This window comes from Gigantopelta aegis, chromosome 4, assembly GCF_016097555.1.
Source record: "Gigantopelta aegis isolate Gae_Host chromosome 4, Gae_host_genome, whole genome shotgun sequence".
Classification (NCBI taxonomy): domain Eukaryota; kingdom Metazoa; phylum Mollusca; class Gastropoda; order Neomphalida; family Peltospiridae; genus Gigantopelta; species Gigantopelta aegis.
Window position 1 is genome coordinate 33,869,039 of NC_054702.1, and position 22,828 is coordinate 33,891,866.

At 39.4% G+C, this 22,828-nt stretch overlaps 1 protein-coding gene across 2 annotated transcripts in view; it reads right to left on the minus strand.

Moving 5' to 3' along the window:
• Positions 1 to 6,839: 6,839 nt before the first annotated feature.
• Positions 6,840 to 22,828, minus strand: part of LOC121370436 (cullin-5-like) — a 34,655-nt gene continuing 18,666 nt past the window's right edge. For both annotated transcript variants that reach the window (XM_041495657.1, XM_041495656.1), the window contains exons 11-18: positions 19,844 to 19,976; positions 19,252 to 19,383; positions 13,977 to 14,100; positions 12,199 to 12,371; positions 11,369 to 11,530; positions 9,839 to 9,957; positions 8,616 to 8,739; positions 6,840 to 7,327 (exon numbers count right to left, since the gene is read on the minus strand). In XM_041495657.1, the coding sequence (XP_041351591.1) occupies positions 7,133 to 7,327; positions 8,616 to 8,739; positions 9,839 to 9,957; positions 11,369 to 11,530; positions 12,199 to 12,371; positions 13,977 to 14,100; positions 19,252 to 19,383; positions 19,844 to 19,976 (1,162 nt within the window). In that variant the 3' untranslated portion in view covers positions 6,840 to 7,132. The remainder of the gene's footprint in view (positions 7,328 to 8,615; positions 8,740 to 9,838; positions 9,958 to 11,368; positions 11,531 to 12,198; positions 12,372 to 13,976; positions 14,101 to 19,251; positions 19,384 to 19,843; positions 19,977 to 22,828) is intronic.

Genomic DNA, 22,828 nt, shown 5'->3' on the forward strand with positions numbered 1-22,828 from the left:
TAATTTTGTTTTACTCTGTCATACGAGGTCTTTTGGGTAATTTACACAGGGGGTTAATGTCTGACACGGCTTCCTCGGGCTCCAACCGGTTGGTTTGTGTGCCGAGGGGGGTTGTCTTAAACGACTGCCCCAGTTTGATCAGCATTTGTTATGTCTGGCATGTCGTTCTTGTTGTTTTCAACGCCAGTGTCATATCTGTGTAAATTGGTCCCCCTCCACGTGGGGGAAGGCTAAGAAGCTGTCAAAAGACGCCGAGCGAAAGAGGATGATTAGACGTGAACGGGACGGGCGGAGCACAGTAGCAACCTCCGGGGTCGTGCTCCATACCGATTTGCCGGCGGTCGGCAAGTCGGCGTCCAGTTCAAAGAGCTCGCGGACAAGTGGTAAGCGCAAGGGCGCCTCCTCGTCTGTTCGCCATCTTCATGGTGATACCAGTAAACCCGAAGCGCCGCTTGGCGTGGAGAGGGCGCTGTTGCTCCCTGTTTCGGCTGAAGCAGGGAAGGTTTCTTCCAGGTCGGGCTCCGTTCGACCTGGGGATTTGCTTTTGCCTCCGTCGGTGGAGGCGGCGCCGGTTACGGTTGTAACGGGGGCGTCAGTCGGAGGGAGTGCATTCGTGGCAGTTCCGACTCCCATCTTGCGGGTTATCGGTTCTTCTGTGGAGGGGTCGATTAGCTCTAGAATGAAGTCCGCATCGCGGCGCCGTTTGGCTCACCAGATTCCTGGTGCAGGGTTGGTCGTGGCGTCCGAGGGCGCCGTTTCGGCCAACGCGTCTTTCGGTGATCGAGCCACTTGGCGAAATCGCGAAGTCTTACAACGTTGTCTCGGTCACGGAGCCGAGTGGCGTTGTTTCGGGTGCGACGCCAGTAGGCGTCCCTTCTGTTGTTAGGGCGCCTGTACAGCGTCATCAACTTTTAGATCGTTCGCATGTGGCTACGTCAACTGGGTTGGCTAATCCACACGTGGTACGTTGGGTTCAGAATTCGGCGCAGGATTCGTACGTGTACGAATTTCCTGACGGTCCGGTTCAACCGACACCACCAGTCCCGTTGTCTGTTTCGGCAGGGATCAGGGAAACTGCAGCTTTCTTGGGTGCGCCTGTGTCTACACCGATGGTCAATCCGGACCTGTCAGATCGGGTTAGAGGTTCCAGGCGTTATCCCTCGACTGCTTGGGCGGAACCTTTCGTTCAGGATCCGATGGTTTCGGGTCGCCCTCAGGGGTGGACTCGGGGGGACTATGTTTCTCTTTTTGAGAATTTCATAGCCTGAGGAATCGCCTCCATCAGTCCCTCCACCAGTCCCTCCACCGCCGGGGTTTCCAGCGAGACCGGGGTTGGACCAGTTTGCAGATTCGGCCGGTCCGCATCGTCCTGCCCATGCAGTTTCGTTTCCGTTACGGTCAGCGCATGGCGCGTCGTTTGACAAAATTCCTTCTTCGGAAGACGATTTTCCCTCCGAATCAGTGTGTGGTTCGGGGGAAGGGTCGGCACCAGGTTCGGTGCTTGACGAGATTCCCAATTTGGCCGATGGTACGCCAGGCGACGATTATGATTACCAGGCAGTTCTTGGTTTTGTACGGGAACAGGTCCGACTGGTGTGCGCGGATGCAATTCCGTCGGAGGAGGCTGTTCAGTCTTACAAGGGCGTTTCGTTTGGAAACCGGCCTTTAGCGACGGACGCTCCCCGGCAGGATTTCGGCTTGCCGTTAGCCCACGAGGCGCATGAATCTCTTGCGGAGATTGATGCTTTGATTGCGGGTAGCGATCGTATTTTGGGGGCGGTGGTGGAAGAGTTTCCAGCAGCGTTAGCTACCGGGAAACTGTTGTCTGCGGCGAAGGTTTTGTCCACGTCTTCGTATAAGACATTGGGAGCTTCCTTCCTTTCACATCCAGCGGTCATTTCCGCTAGGGTGAAGGCAGACTGCCACCCATCTCCTAATGTCAGTGTGCCACTCACGGATTTAGAGACTTTGGAGAGGTTATCTAAACTTCTTTTTCAAGTCAATAACCATTTAGGTACGTTCCTATTTGGGTTAGATAAAGCAGTCACGGGCCTTCCGCCGATGGCTAAGGGTTGTTTGTTGGCGGCTTCTAAAGCCTCTCATCAAGTCGCTCAGCTTGCTGGGCGTGTTTTTGCCAACAGTCTACTTCTGCGTCGGGATCACTACCTGGCGGGACTGAGAGCGACGGGTGTGGTTAAAACCTACTTTCGTAGTCGTTCAGTAAGGGAAACCTTACTTCTTGGGACCAATTTTAACTTGGTCATGGACCAAGAAGCGGCGAAATTCGTCCTTGCTGCCCGTCCCGAACTGCTCGTAAGCGCCAGGCGGTGTCTACTTTTAAACCTCCCACCTGTTAAGAAATCGACTTTTCTTGACAGTTATCAGATCCCTGTGGTGTCTGATTCGGGCGTGCAGTCGGGTAATGCCCGTGGTTCATCGAAACAGGGACGTTTTCGGGGGAAGCCGGCACGTTTTCGTGGTTCCGCTCGGGGCAAGGTGCCCAGGGGTGGGAAACAGCCGGGATGAGAGTGCGTGGACAATCGACATCTGCTTACGGAGGTTCCGTTAGCAGATCTTCCTGTGGGGGGCAGATTGCGCCATTTTGTTCAAAGTTGGTGCGAACTGCCAGATCTGGACCCATGGGTTTTGTCGGTTGTCAGCAACGGATACAGAATTCCGTCCCCCCCCCCCCCCCCACTGACGTCCTCCCCCCGGTTACCTGCAGTACCGTCTGTCGACAAACGAGTACTGGTGGAGAAGATGGTTGTCGAGTTTCTCGACAAGAAAGCCATCCAGGAGGTAGATTTGGGCACTCCAGGATTTTATTCCCATCTGTTCTTCGCCCAGAAGAAGAATGGCGATTGGCGACCAATTCTAAACCTGAATCCGCTGAATTCTTACGTCGTTATTCCATCTATGAAGATGGAGACGGTTCAGTCTGTTCGCGCTTTGCTTCAGGTGGGGGAATGGGCGGCGTCCATCGATCTGAAGGACGCTTACCTGCATGTTCCAATCCATCGGGATTTTTGGAAGTACTTGCGGTTCCTCTACGACGGCAGAGCTTACGAGTTTCAAGTTCTGCCGTTCGGATTGGCCACAAGCCCTCACGTCTTTACTCGGGTAGTAAAGGCAGTGGTGGGGCATGTACATCTGTTGGGTATACGGATGCACAATTACCTGGACGATTGGTTAATTCCGGCGGCGTGGAGTTCGTGATCGACATGATTCTCCGATTGGGGTTTATTCCCAATTGGGTCAAGTCGGAATTAGTGCCAACGCAGGTTTTCACTTATCTCGGGGTGGTTTTCAACCTTGTGGAGGCGTCCGTTCTTCCGACGGATTCGCGACTTCAGAATTTCACGACGTTGGCGCAACGTCTTCTGGTGGAGCAAAGTGCGTCGGTGCGCACGCTCCATGTGTTGATAGGCCATCTCGAATCGCTGGCGGCTCTGAATGTGCGGTTCAGACGGTTCAAGAGACGGCTTCAATGGCATTTGTCCCGAGTGTGGGATGGTCTCAGCTGGGATTTGGTGATACCATTGGGGCCTTGGTTCATTCTTCCGATCCAAGAGTGTCTAGTGGACAAGTGTATGTCCCAGGCCATTCCTTTACACCCACTTTCTCCAGTTGGTCCTGTTTACAAATGCTTCCCTCGAGGGGTTTGGTGCACACCTTTTGGATCAACATCTGTCAGGGGTGTGGACTCCTTCAGAGAGGAGTCGTCACATCAACCTGTTGGAGATGGAAGCAGTGCGTCGTGCTGGTCTCCATTTCAGGACTTCTTTGACATCGTCGAATTTTGTTGAGGTCGGACAACACGTCGGTTGTTGCGTACCTCAATCGGTGGGGAGGCACCAAATCCCTGTCATTGAGTCTTGCGGCTTTGGAGATTCTGGAATCGTGCGACGATTGGGCAGTGGTGTTATCGGCCAAACACATTCCTTCGTCTGGGAACGTCTTGCCGGACGCTTTGAGTCGTCGTTCCCAGGTTCAGACGGAGTGGATGTTGCACCGGACGGTGGCTTATCGAGTTCTTCAGTTGTGGGGGAGTCCTCAACTCGATATGTTTGCCACTCGCCTGAACAGTCAGTACGATGCGTTGCGCATGGACTGGACGGGACTGGATTTTTACGCCTTTCCCCCTCCGGTTCTGCTTGGCAAGGTTCTGTCAAAGATCAGACAACAACCTCGTCGTGTCACGCTCGTAGCCCCGAGTTGGGCAGATCAGGCCTGGTTTCCTCCGCTCCTGTCACTTTAGTGCAGGATCCGGTGCGGTTGCCGTTGATACCCGATCTGCTCAGTCAGAGACTGCGTCGGACAGAGTGGCATCCGAAGCCGGAGGGTTTCCCCGACTTCACACATGGCGGTTGTCGGGGTTTCCCTCCGAAACCGAGTTTTTTCTAAACGGGTTGCTGAGCTCGTCTCCTCTTTTACGGAGAGGGTCTACCAGTGTCACTGGCGCGCTTGGGTTCGTTGGGCGACTGAGAGGGACGTGGATCCCTGGTCGCCTACTGTTAATGACTTAGCTGAGTACTTTCTTGCTCTTGTCCAAGAAAGACAGCTGAAGTTTCAAACAGTGAGAAGTCACCGGTCGTCCATTTTCACTACTCTGAGGCAGTGTGGACGTCAAGATTTCTCAACGAATCTCGTGTTGCATGACTTGCTTAAGTCGTTGCAAAACACGGTTGAGAAGCCTTCCATTTTGCCTAAATGGAATGTTTTTCTGGTTCTTCATGCACTCAAAGGCAAGCCCTACAAGCCTTTGAAATTCGCCAGTCTTCGTCATTTGACGTGGAAAACTTTGTTTCAGGTCTCACTAGCGGCTTGCCGTCTTATTAGTGAGATTCATGCTTTTTTGCATGATTTGGTGGATTACAATACGGACGGGTCAGTTACGTTACGTACTGATCCTGTTTTCGTGGCTAAGAACCAGGTGCCTGGGGAAGAGTTTCCTCCGGCCATCATTCAATGTTTATCTCGTACGCTTTCTGCGGATAATTCCGATAGACTTCTTTGTCCGGTGCGGGCTTTGAAATTCTATTTGGAGCGTACTAGAAATCTCCGGCAAAACACGAAGAGACTTGTCCACCTTGTTTTCTTACCTCCTCCCTTTAATGTTAAATTCTCGTGCTTTAACGGTGTTATATCACTTCTGTTATAGCATTGTTGTTGTGCTAGTACAGTAAGTTGAATAAGACTATTAGAAAATTTGTTTCTAATTTTCATTATTATTCATACTTACCTAGTACTAGCACAACAACCGTTACCTCCCACCCGCCCCGAATGCTATACGACCCTGAGTTATAACCTCCACTGCAGAATTATCTCCCCTTGCCAGATGTATAACCTACACCCGCGCATGGGTAGACCGTATATTCTCGTTATCGATTCAAAGTCCGGAATGACTGAATAAAAAAAAGACCTCCCTCGGGGCGGGTGGGAGGTAACGGTTGTTGTGCTAGTACTAGGTAAGTATGAATAATAATGAAAATTAGAAACAAATTTTCTAATTATAACAGAAATACAAAATGTTTTTCTATTGAACCTAACAAGTTTTGTAAAAACTATTTCTTTTGGTAATGAACTGGATACAAAAGGAATGTTTGTGTAAATAACACCCTAACTTGGGTTACTTAGTGGCTATTAGGTGTTGCACATAATAAAATTGCATTACTTGGCAGGGGCTGAATTTTAATTCTGGGGGGCAACAACAAGTGTTGCCTTCTGTTTAATTACAGACACTTTCCCTTCAAAACAAAAAAGAGAACTTTGTATCAAGTTTTTTCAGACAAAAATATTTCATCCCAGTGCCTTAGCCATGGCAATTTATTGGAAATGGATGCCTTTTGTTACACTGCCAATAATAATTTTTACATATACAACATGGAATAGAATGTGTAGGAAGGACATTGTTGTAAACCAGGTAGATACCCCAGCATTTTTTTTCTTGTTGCTATAGTAAAATGTCTAGACCAGTGTGTACCAATCTAAGAGTACCCACCTCTTTTTAAAGTTTTTAACCTTTCTAAAAACAAGTGCTATTACGTTTTATTTAACGAATAATCAACAAGTGGTTACGGACCACAGAGATGACGGGACACCAACTTCCACCACTCGGTAGGCTACTCGTTCAGATTACCAGCAAGGGATCCGTTTTATACAGGACAGTACAGACTCCAGTCTTTGTTGTGGAGCACTGGCTGGAATGAGAAATAGCCCAATGGATCCATTGATGGGTATCATCCTAGACTGTCCGTGCATTAGACAAGTGCTGAACCACTGGGCTATGTACCTCCCGAAGTGCTGTGTTTTTCCATTAGTAGCAAGGGATCTTTTATAAGCACTTTTTCCATAGAATGAATGAATGAATGTTTAACAAGATCGCAACAATTTTTAACAGAAGGAACAGCACATGCCACAACCTCTGATTTACCAGTCACAGGGCACTTGCGATGGACGAAAAACCCAATCGGAGAATAAGTCCATTGAGGGAATTTACTCTAACCGAAGCACCTCGGGTAATGAGCTAAATCCTACCCGTTCTACAAACAATGTCTGCAATTTTTTGAGAGTACGGATTCATATTTAAGACAAATTTTAGGATACAGATTTATATCCATTTTACCCAATAAAGAAATCCATGGGTTTCATCCCTTAGTGTTCATCATAGGAAATCCACTGCCACCAACGCATAATGGACCCAACAGATCTAATGACCAAGAATTGTAACCAGTTGCCATTGCATTAAAGATCCTTATTTTTTTTTCTAAATTCTTCAAATAACACACTCCAAAATGTAGCATAGTCCACACCTCAACATTAAAAGTAACACAAGAAGATATAAAAAATGCTTTTATTGGTATTCACTCACTCGCTCCCCACCCCCAATCCCACCCACCCAACCCAAACTAATGCCAGCATGTCCATATTAGCTGTTAATTTGCACATAAGTTAGAATCACAGTAAAAGCACAATATATTTTACACTTCCATTTTTTTTTTTTTTATCAATAAATACTGGACAAATAAAAATTCCTTGGGTAGAAGAAAAGAAAGCACTCTTCTGTTGTTGTCATCACAACATGTCGCTGACACGTCACTAGGTTGCATATTTCTCTAAGGTATCACGTTCATTACGCCATGTAGATGAACATGTTGATATTGTCCTCGTCCCGTCTCATGTACTTATGCTCGATCAGCCACTCTATTTGTTCTTTGATGAGTTTTTTTGATGGTAGGAACATGTTTTTAAGGATTTCAACAAGTTCTGTTTGTAAGGCAGCATTTGTGATTCTTTTTCTCATCTTCATGATCTTCACTATAGCTTCCTGAAAATACATGGTTATAAAACAATGTAGTAAAACATCTGATAATACTTTGTTAAACAGGTTTAAACATGGCTTGGCACATTTCAGAGTTGACAAAAGTCACTACAACACTAATGTTTATGTTTAATGACACTTTTTGATGTTTTAAAATTGTGAATAGCTTGGAAAATGTCTCTTCTGAACATAATTTTATGCAGGGATTTATAATAGACCAAAACCCTTCCACAACAGAAAGAAAGAAAGAAAGGTTTTATTTAACGACGCACTCAACACATTTTATTTACGGTTATATGGCATCAGACATATGGTTAAGGACCACACAGATTTTGAGAGGAAACCCGCTGTCGCCACTACATGGGCTACTCTTCCGATTAGCAGCAAGGGATCTTTTATTTGCGCTTCCCACAGGCAGGATAGCACAAACCATGGCATATGTTGAACCAGTTATGGATCACTGGTCGGTGCAAGTGGTTTACACCTACCCATTGAGCCTTGCGGAGCACTCACTCAGGGTTTGGAGTCGGTATCTGGATTAAAAATCCCATGCCTCGACTGGGATCCAAACCCAGTACCTACCAGCCTGTAGACCGATGGCCTACCACGACGCCACCGAGGCCGGTCCTTCCACAACAGAGTTCAATCATTTAAAAGATCACACCTTGTGACCGCTATAATATATTGTGAAATATACTGGGCTCAAACTTAATGATGGCACCAATATCAATTGCCATCATGATATAAATTGCTTTAAGTCAGGGACACCACCGTTGGCACTTTTGTGTCGTGAGATAAAAATTACTACCATCAGAAAATCTTAACTATGGTAAAATGTATATACAATTTTGTACATTCATACCTTTCAGTCATGTCTGCAAAAGTAACTTTAAAAAACATTGCCATAGGCAGGCTCAAAATTGCCATCAATGGGCCATGGCAATTTAAAAACACAATTGCCATGGGCAACAAATTATTAAGTTTGAGCTCTGAATATATATGTATCCGAACTATCAGTATTCTGATGATGACCTCTAATTTATTATCCACATAGTTCAAGATATACAGGGAAATATAACCAGTATGACACGTGTTATAACGATTTCACATACACAACGAATGACATAAAGAAATTATTACACTCGCATATGAATCTTATTGATTTTACGAAACGCCCATCAGGATTCATGTATTACCCTCGCCCTCACTACAAGAATCCTGGCTCTGGTTTTGTAAAATCAGTACAACACACACGGTCATATAATAATCTCTCTCTCTATATATATATATATACCTGAACTCTCAGTATCCTCAACTGCATTATGCCTTCATTGTCTTCCTCTTTGCTCTTTTCTGTGGAAAGCTGGAGACGGCCAATGAGATTCATCTTCCCTCGCTTCTGAATCTTGCCATTTTTACTACAAAATTAGAAAACTCCATTGAAAGTGGGGTTTTTTCATTTTCGAGCCAACTTTATTTATAAATACTAAAAAATATCTTCTTAAGTACTAATTTGATCTTATCCTTTTTCAATGTCTTCAAATTACAGTAGTAGTCAGAATACAGTAAAACCTATCATTTATAACATCCTCGAATTATTTGTCTACCTTCAAAATCAGCAACATTTGATTGGGACCTCCTTGGATACATTTTTTGTTTTTAGTAATCTGGGTTTTTTTTGAGCTTCAGAAATCTTTTACCACTGAGTTGCATGTTACCCATCTACAGCACTGTATACATAACTGTTAGTACAAGAGTCAGAATGGGTCCAGAATCATCCATCTTATAAAATAAAACAAATACAAACAAGTCTGTTGACAATGAAAGGAATTTGAAATCAGTTTGGTGAAAGAAATATCAAATATCATTTTGGGGAAGAACGTAGCCCAGTAGTAAAGCACTCGCTTGATGCACGGATGGTCTGGGATCGATCCCCGTCGGTGGGCCCATTGGGTTATTTCTTGTCACAGCTGGTGCACCACGACTGTTATATCAAAGGCTATGGTATGTGCTATCCTGCCTGTGGGATGGTGAATATATAAGATCACTTGCTACTAATGGAAAAATGTAGAGGGTTTCCTCTCTATTTCTGTGTCAAAATTACCATGTCTGACATCCAATAGCCAATGATTAATAAATCAATGTGCTCTAGTGGTGTCATTAAACAAAACAAACTTTAGTAGCTATCCTATAGTAGGTATTCTATCACCTGAACAAGTTGCCTATGACACAAAGGAAGATTTTAGCAATTTGACTGGCCTTTAGAATGTACTGGTCAGAGGATAGTGTCATAGGCCAAAGGTTAGGTTATGTATGAAAAGAAAACTGATAATCCAATGTTCTTTCACAAATGTTTCAAGCCATTCACACTGTAGTTCTTTTAGAGTGATGCCATTATCACACTAGTCGAGAATCCACATGAAGATTGCTGATGTGTGCATTCAAAGTGTTTTCACATCATAATTTTTTTTAAATTGCTGTAGTTTTCAAAAAAAAAAAAAATTCCAAAATACTTACATCAAGGAGAAATCTTGGTTTACCCAAAACTGGGTACTGTCGTCAAATTCCTTTGGTGATCTTGTTTCTGGCTCACAGACTAAAACTTGCCTCTTGATTTTGGGAAAAGCTATAAGAGACTGTAGAAACAAATAAATGTAAATTTAATTGTTTAGCAATGTATAAACACATGATTATGAGAAAATTGTGAAAAATAACAAATTAGACCAAAAGCTATTTCATCCCCACCCGCTCTGAGAATACAGGCCTACCCCCATTTGTTTTAATTGTAGAAAGTTTTTTTTATTCTTTATGTGTAGTATTTTGTAATGTTCTGAAGCCATCAAACAAGAAAACTGCGGCATTAAGTGTCTTGCCTACCATAATTCCTTTTGGTGCACTGAGATCAACATCCATTGATGTAACTATTAATCAAGTTGCATTGACCTAGGACTTGAAGTTTGGGAGAAACTCATATATAGTCTGTCAAATCCTTTTATAAAAATGATTTTTGTAAATAATTTGTTTGGTTTGATGTAAGAAAAAAAGTAAAAGTGTTTTGGAAATAATAAAAAAAAGACAGTTTTTGTGTGCAATATAAAATAAAAAAAAAGGTTTACAAAGAAATAAAACTAATAAAAAAAACGATGCTTACAGCGTTATGGCCTCCATTTTGGTTTATGGATTGGTATAGTCTTGCTTTGACTATTTTATCTGTAGTGAATTTAATCAAATAGAGTAATCTCGTATATAAACCAAAATGGTGGCCATAACGCTGTGTCGGTTTCTTACTATGGTATGTATTACAGTTTTATGTATTTGTAAACTGATTATGTTTTTAATTGCACACAAAAACTGTCATTTTTTTTATATTTCCAAAACATTAAAAAAAAAATTCTTATTTCAAACCAAACAGAAATTATTTACAAAAAAAAAGATTTTTATTAAAGGATTTGACAGACTATAGATCAGTTTCTCCCAAACTTCAAGTCCTAGGTCAATGCAACGTGATTTATAGTTACTTTTTTCTTACGTCAAACCAAACCAAAATTATTTAAAAAAACCCAGAATGGGATGGACTATAAACGCAAAGTTTAATGTTGGACTTTTAAACACAAAAATTGTCAGCTACAACCATTGAAAAAGTAATACCCATTTACTTTGTAAAAATGAGACAATAAAAAATAAAAAATTGTGCTCCACCTTCATTTTAGATGAAAATCTAGCATTTAATTTATAATTCCTGTTTTTATGTTTAGTTTTCTCCTGACGATGTCAACATTTAGTTGACGAAACGTTGAGATTTTAAACTTGTGGTTTTAAACAGAGACTTTACTTTTATTTTATAATGGCCTAATTATAATACAAATGGGATCTTACGAGAATAAATCTGCATACAATATCTACTTTGAATGACCAAAAAGCCTCAATGATTTAATTATCTTGTAAAATGTGGATTGCCACTTTAAACTGAACATATAAACAGGTAGAAGCTTCAGTACAAAACCTGACAAAAATACCCAGGATTACTCCCAAGAATGAGCATATTACCCATAACGTTTTGCGAAGTTCTGCATCGGGTAGTTCTGTGGCTAGCTTCAGACTCTCATACGTGATCCGGTCACGTGGCCTCTGGTTCCAGGCAAAGAGCACTCCCATCTGAAACGTGGTCACTTCCAGGTCATATCGGCCAATGTCATTACAAAATGTGATCTAGAATAACAAGAGAATGTTCCATTAAATAACAAACCATAATAATGACATATTAAATTGCACAATAATATCTAGGATATGAAGGAAGTTTAAATTAGAAGTGGCATGAACCATTTTTGTTTTCAACAAACTATTCACCATTTCCTTTTTTGAAAAACTATTTGGAGAAAAAATAATAATTCTTAAAACCAATGCAATGCATCAATCAGTTCCTAAACATTTCGAAGAGATGAGTGTGTGTTTGTGAACGTGTTCTTGTTCTGAAATCCCACACTACCTCGCATAGTGGTGTGATGATAACATGTTCTCAGCTGTTCATGAACAAAGATTTAATACACAAAATGAAAGAAAGAAAGAAAGACATTTTATTTAACGACGTACTCAGACATCTGGTTAAGGACCACACAGATATTGAGAGAGGAAACCCGCTGTCGCCACTTCATGGGCTACTCTTTTCGATTAGCAGCGAGGGATCTTTTACATGCACCATCCCACAGACAGGGTAGTACATACCACGGCCTTTGATATACCAGTCATGGTGCACTGGCTGGAACGAGAAATAGCCCAATGGGCCCACCAACAGGATACGCAAAATGAGTCAAGTTGAAATTAAGACAGGTTAAAAAAACATAAAGAAGTCATAAAAATAAATAAACAAGTTTTCTTACAATGCCATTGGACATGAGGTGATGCCACTGAAGTTTTCGGCCGCTGTGCTTGTGTTTGTAGAACTCCTCCACCTGTGGGATGTAGTCCTCCAGCTCCATCGGCAGCGAGACAGACACACGGTCACTGGATCGAGCCCAGGCACCGGCATTGAGGATTTTGATGTTGATTGCATCTATTTACAGTAAACAAATTATAGCTATGACTACGACTTTGGAGAAAACTTGGAGTGTTTTCTCTTTTATAGATACATCACCTGTCCTCATAACTAGTGCATATTCCCTACAGTTAGTAGACTGGTCCAAACATCCCAACAGCCAATGGGATGGCCTTAATTCTTCTACTGTGTACCCCTTCCATTATGACTACAGGTTCATAAGCATATATTATTTTATGTAACAGCTGCATAGAACACCCTTTTCTTGTGTAATAGCGGTGTGCAATATTTTTAGGTAAATCTAGGAGTATTCGCAAAAATGATGTCAGACTCTCTAACTTTTATAGCATTCAAGACCTACAATTTCAAAAAGATCTGCTTACATATATTTCCAGTGTTGCTGCATTTGTGCTAAGAAAAGAGTTGGTTTAATTATTTGGTGATATTGCAACAGAGGAAAGTTTGGATTCCAGTGACAGGATACAGAACTGAATAAGCAGTAGTTATGTCATTTACATTACCTATCTGTATTCAATGGAAATAGAATAATTAAAATTACAAACAAACAAAAAACAGTGGATGCACTAAAACTGAATCATGTAACAGTTTTATGGAATAGTTTTTTTGGACATTAACAAAATCAAATTCATTGTTGTGAATCTCCGATTTCAAAATGAGGTTCTTTCTTTTTGTTTTTGTGTGTAAATTAGCAAATATCTTTGTGATTCCTGGCCGCATGTTTTAAAAAATTAAAAGTCCAAGCTCAAGACTCCCTCAAAAGTCTTCAGACTTTAACTATATGTTATCTGTATTAAAGCCTTCAGTCTAGACTTTAAAATATTTGTTTTGTCTTATCCTCTTGCAATATTACAAGTTTTTCTAACACATCTATATTTCCTCAACCACCTTAGTGGTGAACTTTTTAAACTAAGAAATGTTTAGATCAGACATTTAAGCAGGGCTTGAACATAACAATGGCAATTGCTGTTGTTGACATAAATTGCTGTAGGAAGGAAAGAAATGGTTTATTTAACGACGCACTCAACACATTTTATTTACAATTATATGGCGTCAGACACATATGGTTAAGGACTACACAGATGGGCTACTCTTTTTTCGATTAGCAGCAAGGATCTTTTATATGCACCATCCCATAGACAGGATAGCACATACCACAGCCGTTGATCTATCAGTCATGGTGCATTGGCTGGAGCGAGAAATGGCCCAATGGGCCCACTGACGGGGATCAATCCCAAACCAACCACGCATCAAGCGAGCGCTTTACCACTAGGCTACGTCCCACCCCATAAATTGCTGTAGGTAGACAGCAGCAATGATTGCACTTTTGTGTCATCTGTAAAGCTCTTCAACAATGGCAAAATGTATACACCTGGTGTACATTGTCTGCCAATATTTAACATTTGCAATATGTCTACATACAGCAAAATAATAGTCATGTTTATTTGCTGTAAATGTCACTTTAAAAAAATTTGTCATAGGCAGGCTCAAAATTGCCCTCGCTGGGCCTTATCACCCATGGCAATTGTTTAAAAAATTGCTGTGGGAGACAAAAATCCGTAAGTTCAAGCCCTGGTTTAAGAATCCTACCCATCTGTGACAAACCTGCAAGTCCTTCATTGTTGTTTCTGTGAGCGTCCTTGAACTCCACATTCAGATCTTCGCTCACCTTGATGTCCTGGAACATGCGAGCCAGCTTGTTCACATAGTCGGCCGGCATCCCAACTTCCTGTTAATAACAACATTAATAACAACATAACCGTGCAGAGCAACATAATATTAATACAGTCGAATCCACTTTATTGCATATCGGTTTATAGCATAAATCGGTTATTTGCATATAATTCGGCGACACAGCATTAAATCAATACAAATTATGTCGCATATTTGAATAGCTTTATAAAGAAAAACATCGGTTAATTGCATAGGAAAACCAAAAATTCTAGAAAATTCCATCATAAAATGTTCCACAAACGTTTAATATTTTACCAGAAACAATAAAAACTAATATTAAAAGAAGAAAAAGTAAAAGCGGTTACTAGAACTGGCGATGTACAATGTTGACATCTCGCGCAACAAGACTATCATAGTGCTTATAGCAATGTGTTCAAGTGTTTATTATTGCATCATTTAAGTCTTGATGGCAGGATTTCAGATGTAATTTGTCCTTTGTTACAAAATTACTTAAAACAATACTGACAACAGAACTACATTGACAGAACACAAAAACCTGCCTGAAGCTGTGGAATAGTCCAGTTATTTTTATGTGTGCATGCGTTAACTTAAAGGGACACACCCTAGTTAGTTATCTGTTAACCATTACGGCGTTGTTTTTCGCTATTAAACCCCATTTTTCACAAATAAAATTGCACTTTACTTACATTTTATTATTTAGAATACACATTTCCATTCATCTGAAGTGCTTTTTGGTATTCCTGATGTTTGTAAAACCACGAAATGCATTTTTTACATTTTTTCACAAGATGTGCTATCGAGAAAAACTGTTAAGCAAGCGAGGTCCAATCTATTTTTAGAGGGAATCTTCCTGTGTAAACGTCACAGATGTTGGTATACCACGTAACTGTTATCATTTTATTTCGGTTTGTTTTCTCGTGCACGGTTCGCGCAATCAACATCCGATTTGTTGTTGTTCATTGGTGAGATTTTTGTTCACAGTTTGTGAACATTTTCAGTAACAATAAAGTTCAGACAAGTGTCTCAATACAAAACGTTACAAACCCTTAAAACCAATAATTTTGCTAAGTCTTACGATATCTGGAGAGGGGATACAACCAGGACAGAACAGTTGGAACATGTCCAGGAGAGGTGAAAAGAACGCACCCCAAGTCTGTGCTCACTCTGTGAAATTTGTCGTGACGTAGGCATTGTTGTGCTTCGAGCGACATCTACCGGTGACATCAGAATACTAACTTTCAAAATTATTTCAAGCAATTGGGACATGGTGATTCCCATGGTATTTATGAATATAAAACCTGCTTTTTCACTCCATTTGATAAAAACGTGATCTAAGTGTGTTACAGGTTCGTAGATTAACCAAATTATAATTTATTTTCGCTGGATGGAACTAGGGTGTGCAGCTTTAAAGCCTTTGATAACACTGAAAGATAGACTTGGCCAAGGCAATTGTGTCCTAGAATAAATTTAATAAAGATAATTATCTCGCCTTCATGTAAAATTCTTTAATCTCATTTTGGTTGTTTGCCGTTGGACAAATCCCTTATCCCCCTGTGGGCGGAGCCAAATTCTCTTATACCCCGTCTGTAATTTCCAACAGTTTCCAGCCGCCCCAGTTAATGCTAAAGCAATAATTAGATTATAAATAACATTGATAATCAATCAAGTATACATAATTAATTTAATTTTTACTATAAAATACACTATTTCAATACTTTTAAAAGCTGCAATGTTGAACTCGGCCACCTAATTACGGTCGTGGTGTTATTGTATTAATGCGCGATTAGCAACAGTTGTTTTTTATTTTTAATATTTTAATTTTTTTTACTACATACATTTCTGATAAAAAAAAGTTTTTTATTTTTTTTTAAATTATTAATATCTGTTTCAGACAATTTCGTATTACAAACATTTGAAGTTAAAAACTCGTTTATCGATGGAACTATTTTTCATCACTGGCAAGTGATTTCGTTCGCGTCCGCGTGGTACGGCTCCGTTAATAAATTGTTAACAATTATTGTCTGGCGTTAATTTGATTATTTGGCTATATGGTTTAACATGTCGGCAAGATAAATTCGTTGTAGAAGCATCTCTCGGGGTATATGGCTTTTTATGTACCCTCTGTGTGCTCTTTTATCCCCTCGCCTTCGGCTCGGGGTAAAAGAACACACAAAGGGTACATAAAAAGCCATATACCCCTCGTGATGCTTCTACAACTTATATTAAATATGATTAGTTTTTACTGTATTTTGTATGTCACATTTGAACCACTGTATTTTAAGTTAACATTAATTATCACTGCTACTTATTTATGTTAAAACAATAATTAAAAAAACCTTATAGAAACTGCAACTAACCGCATCAATGGCATTGTTTTCAACAGAGAGACACTTACCATGTCTGAGGTAAAATGTTCACAACTATGAACTAATCCATTTGTTCACGCCTCTCAGTGTATTACTAGTTGTCAATTAATTCACTGTTACAGCCACTCAACAGTTTATAGTCAGTCTATGTGATAGCAAGTGGCTTGCCCCATGAAAGAAATAAACATCATTTTTGTTTTTCACTTGGGAAGGCTACATCAAAGCAACTGCCAGCCCAGAGTGAAATTGACAAGTGTTATAATGTTTTAATATGTTACACTGCATGGGGGGGGGGGGACGACTTTGATTTCATGTTATTACATTTGAGTTGAATTGTTTGTATTTTTCTTTCAAGAGGTTTGACCCTTTGTGAACTTACAGCAGACTTGCAAATAAAAATATTATACATTTGGGGGGGGGGGGGAGGGGGGAGGAAGGGGTGGGCACAGGCCTCTCCCCCGGTTCCTACAGGAGGGAGGAGGGGTGGGCACAGGTCTGGCTTACATTGTGTTAATAATTTTATTCATTATTAAATATTTTTAATTTTCTAATTAATTAATGAAATAAGCAAAACAAACACTACGCTTCTTATATTTTGTTCAATGCACATTAGCATCTCAAACAAAATATACTTTTGCTAATTTAAGCTATGTATATTTCGCCTGCACGTGGAAATTGCGTTTTGCCAAGTAACACGGTTTCACTACTCAACACCCCTCAGAACAATAGGTGTGAACTGTGGAAAAGTTGTGTGCAACAAACTGCAACGTGAATATTAGTAGCTAGACATAGCATCAATAAACACAACCACAACAATGCAAAATTAAAAATATTTGACCTTACAACATTTATACTGTTATTTTATTTATTATTATTTTAAAATACATTTATAAACAAATGAAACACATACATGTATCAACATACTGACAATTTTCTGCAGTTAAGAATAAGACAGACTGTCCACAAGGCATTTGTAAAGTTTACCGTTAGTTATAATCTGGAAGTGGGGCTCTATCGGATAATCGGTTATACCGGTTATTGGCATAAATTTAACACACACCGGGGCTATGCAATTAAGTGGATTTGACTGTATCATGTTAACTTACTGATTTTTATAATACAGTGAAATGCCTCTAAACCAGACACACATGGAACCAAGTAAAAAGTCTGATGGGTTTCAATGTATTTACAAGTTCATTACAGGACCACTTAGTAGAAGCAGCCATATTTAGCTGTTGGTTATAAATTCCTCCACTACAAAACACCACCCTCAGTGGTCTAGTGGTTAAGTCTCAGGACTGCCCTAAGTCAGAGGTTTTACTGTTGGCTGTTTTTTTGCTGCTAAATAAAAATTATTGTTGCTGGTTCAAAGGATAATTTTTGGTTTTTAGGTTTGAATTTAGTTGTTTTAAAAAGTTACATGTTTTTTAATTGCTGTAGGCAGGCTCAAAATTGTCACAGGTAACAAATTTGATTAAGTTTAAGCCCTCACATAACTTAATTATGTAACATCACCAAAAAAAGAGAAGCTTTTTAAAGTTACAATTTGGTGGGTTTTTTGTTCGATTGGCAAAAAAATTAATATCTCTTAAATTAATAGCAACTAGGTAAATCAGCCTTATTTGGGAAAGAAATCGTACAACAAATGACTGTTAATTCATAGAATGTAACATCTTACTGTTAATTCATAGAATGTAACATCTGACTGTTAATTCATAGAATGTAACATCTTACTGTTAATTCATAGAATGTAACATCTTACTGTTAATTCACAGAATGTAACATCTTACTGTTAATTCATAGAATGTAACATCTTACTGTTAATTCATAGAATGTAACATCTTACTGTTAATTCACAGAATGTAACATCTTACTGTTAATTCATAGAATGTAACATCTTACTGTTAATTCACAGAATATAACATCTTACTGTTAATTCATGGGAAAGAAATCGTACAACAAATGATTGTTAATTCATAGAATGTAACATCTTACTGTTAATTCACAGAATGTAACATCTTACTGTTAATTCACAGAATGTAACATCTTACTGTTAATTCACAGAATGTAACATCTTACTGTTAATTCACAGAATGTTACATCTTACTGTTAATTCACAGAATGTAACATCTGACTGTTAATTCATAGAATGTAACATCTGACTGTTAATTCACAGAATGTAACATCTTACTGTTAATTCATGGGAAAGAAATCGTACAACAAATGACTGTTAATTCATAGAATGTAACATCTTACTGTTAATTCATAGAATGTAACATCTTACTGTTAATTCACAGAATGTAACATCTTACTGTTAATTCATAGAATGTAACATCTTACTGTTAATTCACAGAATATAACATCTTACTGTTAATTCATAGAATGTAACATCTGACTGTTAATTCACAGAATGTAACATCTTACTGTTAATTCATAGAATGTAACATCTGACTGTTAATTCACAGAATGTAACATCTTACTGTTAATTCATAGAATGTAACATCTTACTGTTAATTCATAGAATGTAACATCTGACTTAATTCATAGAATGTAACATCTTACTGTTAATTCATAGAATGTAACATCTTACTGTTAATTCATAGAATGTAACATCTGACTGTTAATCCATAGAATGTAACATCTTACTGTTAATTCATAGAATGTAACATCTTACTGTTAATTCATAGAATGTAACATTTGATTGTTAATTCATCGAATGTAACAAATGACTGTTAATTCACAGAATGTAACATCTGACTGTTAATTCATAGAATGTAACATTTGCCTGTTAATTCATAGAATGTAACATTTGTTCTCACCCTGAGCCACTCCACCATATTTTCCTCTTTCTCATTGTCCGCTGACGTGTCAAGAATTAATCTGCGTGTAAGGTGGGCTTTGTGGTAACGCATAAACACATCTTTATTTGTCACATACTTCAACACCAGCAACTGAAACAAAAAACAATCATTTAATCAGACACAAGTTTAAACAAAGACATGCATTCAAGAACGAAAATTTACATTTTAAAATTTAACAAGTTACAAGATAATGTCTTCCATAGTTTTAACAAATCTGCGAGAAAATACAAACTTTAACATTATAAAACTGTAACTAATGCAAAGTTTAAAACAAAAATTATAAATAATAATAATAATAATAATAAAAATATATATATATATCCATGAATAAAGGAAAGATAAATAACAAAAATTATAAATAAATTTATTCTATTACTGATATATTATACCCATGTTGATTTTTTATTTTTTTTGGTATAGTTGTATGCAACTAAACTGAGACAAAAGTTTATATACATTAAAAAAAAATATATATATCCATGAATAAACGAAAGATAATTATAAATTAGAAATATAAAAATGAAATATGTTTCAATATTTAGGTACTCACGACATCTCTAAGTTTCAATTCTACTTCTTCAGATGTCAGTTTTTTACTCAGTGGGGTCTTCCGCAACAACATATCACAGTAGTTAGCAAGCAGTTCGGGACACTTTGATTCAGGCTGAGTCTTTGCACCAACACTGCAAGGCAAAAAAAAAATATTGAATGAAAATGTGTTGAGTGCATCATTAAATAAAACATTTCTTTCCTTCTTTTTTCTTGTTATCTTATCTGTAGGAAAGTAGATATGATAAAAGACACCATGGAAGATTCTTGTTATTTGGGTTCAGGGGATTGGGATTATGAATGCAATTAGGCGACAGGTCAGGTTAAGTATTCATGAAAGAAGAAAAGGAAGGAAATGTTTTATTTAACGACGCACTCAACACATTTCATTTACGGTTATATGGCGCCGGACATATGGTTAAGGACCACACAGATATTGAAGGAGGAAACCTGCCGTCGCCACTTCAGCAGCAAGGGATCTTTTATATGCACCATCCCATAGATAGGATAGCACATACCACGGCCTTTGATGTACCCACTGACAGGGATCGATCCCAAACCGACCGCATATCATGCAAGCACTTTACAACTGGGCTACATGTATTCATGAAAAGAGACATGATGAAAGTTTTCTTCTAATTAATCAGGGAGTAGCCTGTGTGTTGTTAGCCGATTTCAAGAGCAAGTTGCTTAATTAAACAAAAGTCAATATAATTTGTATAATTCCATTTTTGAATATTACCTTTAGTTATGAGGTTGTCATCCTATGATTAACAAATTACAGTCACATGGCGTCAGACATATGGTTAAGGACCACAAAGATAATGTGATACGAAACCATGTCACGGGCTACTCTTTTCAATTAGCAGCAAAGGATCTTTTGTATGCACCCTCTCACAGACAGGATAATACATACCAACGCCTTTGTTACACCAGCTGTAATAAGAAATAGTCCAATGGGCCCACCAATGGGGGATTGATCCTAAACTGACCATGCATCAGGTTAGAGCTAGCCTACTAGGCTATGTCCCACCCCACAAAATAACAAAAACTACAGCCAATGGCACACCAGTTGTGGAGCACTGCATAAAATGAGAAATGATCCAGTGCATCCATCCAGGCAATTGCCAGACTATATGCTTCTTCACAAAAGTTATTTTAAGTAGGGATATGATACCCATTTTAAAATATAGACTAAACTAAAAAAAACCTTTTAAGGTCCTTTTATTTTCCAGAATTTCCAATCAAATCTGGATTACTTTATGATAATTATTTTATGTAAAAAAAAGAAAAGAAAAAGCAAGCTGAAATAAAGGTTCTACCCACAGTGGGTGTCACTGGTTTGGCTTGACCGACACATCAATGCTCTGATGTGCACTACTGTTGCAGATAATCAATGCTCTGATGTGCACTACTGTTGCAGATAATCAATGCTCTGATGTGCACTACTGTTGCAGATAATCAATGCTCTGATGTGCACTACTGTTGCAGATAATCAATGCTCTGATGTGCACTACTGTTGCAGATAATCAATGCTCTGATGTGCACTACTGTTGCAGATAATCAATGCTCTGATGTGCACTACTGTTGCAGATAATCATTGCTCTGATGTGCACTACTGTTGCAGATAATCAATGCTCTGATGTGCACTACTGTTGCAGATAATCAATGCTCTGATGTGCACTACTGTTGCAGATAATCATTGCTCTGATGTGCACTACTGTTGCAGATAATCATTGCTCTGATGTGCACTACTGTTGCAGATAATCAATGCTCTGATGTGCACTACTGTTGCAGATAATCATTGCTCTGATGTGCACTACTGTTGCAGATAATCAATGCTCTGATGTGCACTACTGTTGCAGATAATCAATGCTCTGATGTGCACTACTGTTGCAGATAATCATTGCTCTGATGTGCACTACTGTTGCAGATAATCATTGCTCTGATGTGCACTACTGTTGCAGATAATCATTGCTCTGATGTGCACTACTGTTGCAGATAATCATTGCTCTGATGTGCACTACTGTTGCAGATAATCAATGCTCTGATGTGCACTACTGTTGCAGATAATCAATGCTCTGATGTGCACTACTGTTGCAGATAATCAATGCTCTGATGTGCACTACTGTTGCAGATAATCATTGCTCTGATGTGCACTACTGTTGCAGATAATCATTGCTCTGATGTGCACTACTGTTGCAGATAATCAATGCTCTGATGTGCACTACTGTTGCAGATAATCATTGCTCTGATGTGCACTACTGTTGCAGATAATCAATGCTCTGATGTGCACTACTGTTGCAGATAATCAATGCTCTGATGTGCACTACTGTTGCAGATAATCATTGCTCTGATGTGCACTACTGTTGCAGATAATCAATGCTCTGATGTGCACTACTGTTGCAGATAATCAATGCTCTGATGTGCACTACTGTTGCAGATAATCAATGCTCTGATGTGCACTACTGTTGCAGATAATCAATGCTCTGATGTGCACTACTGTTGCAGATAATCAATGCTCTGATGTGCACTACTGTTGCAGATAATCAATGCTCTGATGTGCACTACTGTTGCAGATAATCAATGCTCTGATGTGCACTACTGTTGCAGATAATCAATGCTCTGATGTGCACTACTGTTGCAGATAATCATTGCTCTGATGTGCACTACTGTTGCAGATAATCAATGCTCTGATGTGCACTACTGTTGCAGATAATCAATGCTCTGATGTGCACTACTGTTGCAGATAATCAATGCTCTGATGTGCACTACTGTTGCAGATAATCAATGCTCTGATGTGCACTACTGTTGCAGATAATCATTGCTCTGATGTGCACTACTGTTGCAGATAATCAATGCTCTGATGTGCACTACTGTTGCAGATAATCAATGCTCTGATGTGCACTACTGTTGCAGATAATCAATGCTCTGATGTGCACTACTGTTGCAGATAATCAATGCTCTGATGTGCACTACTGTTGCA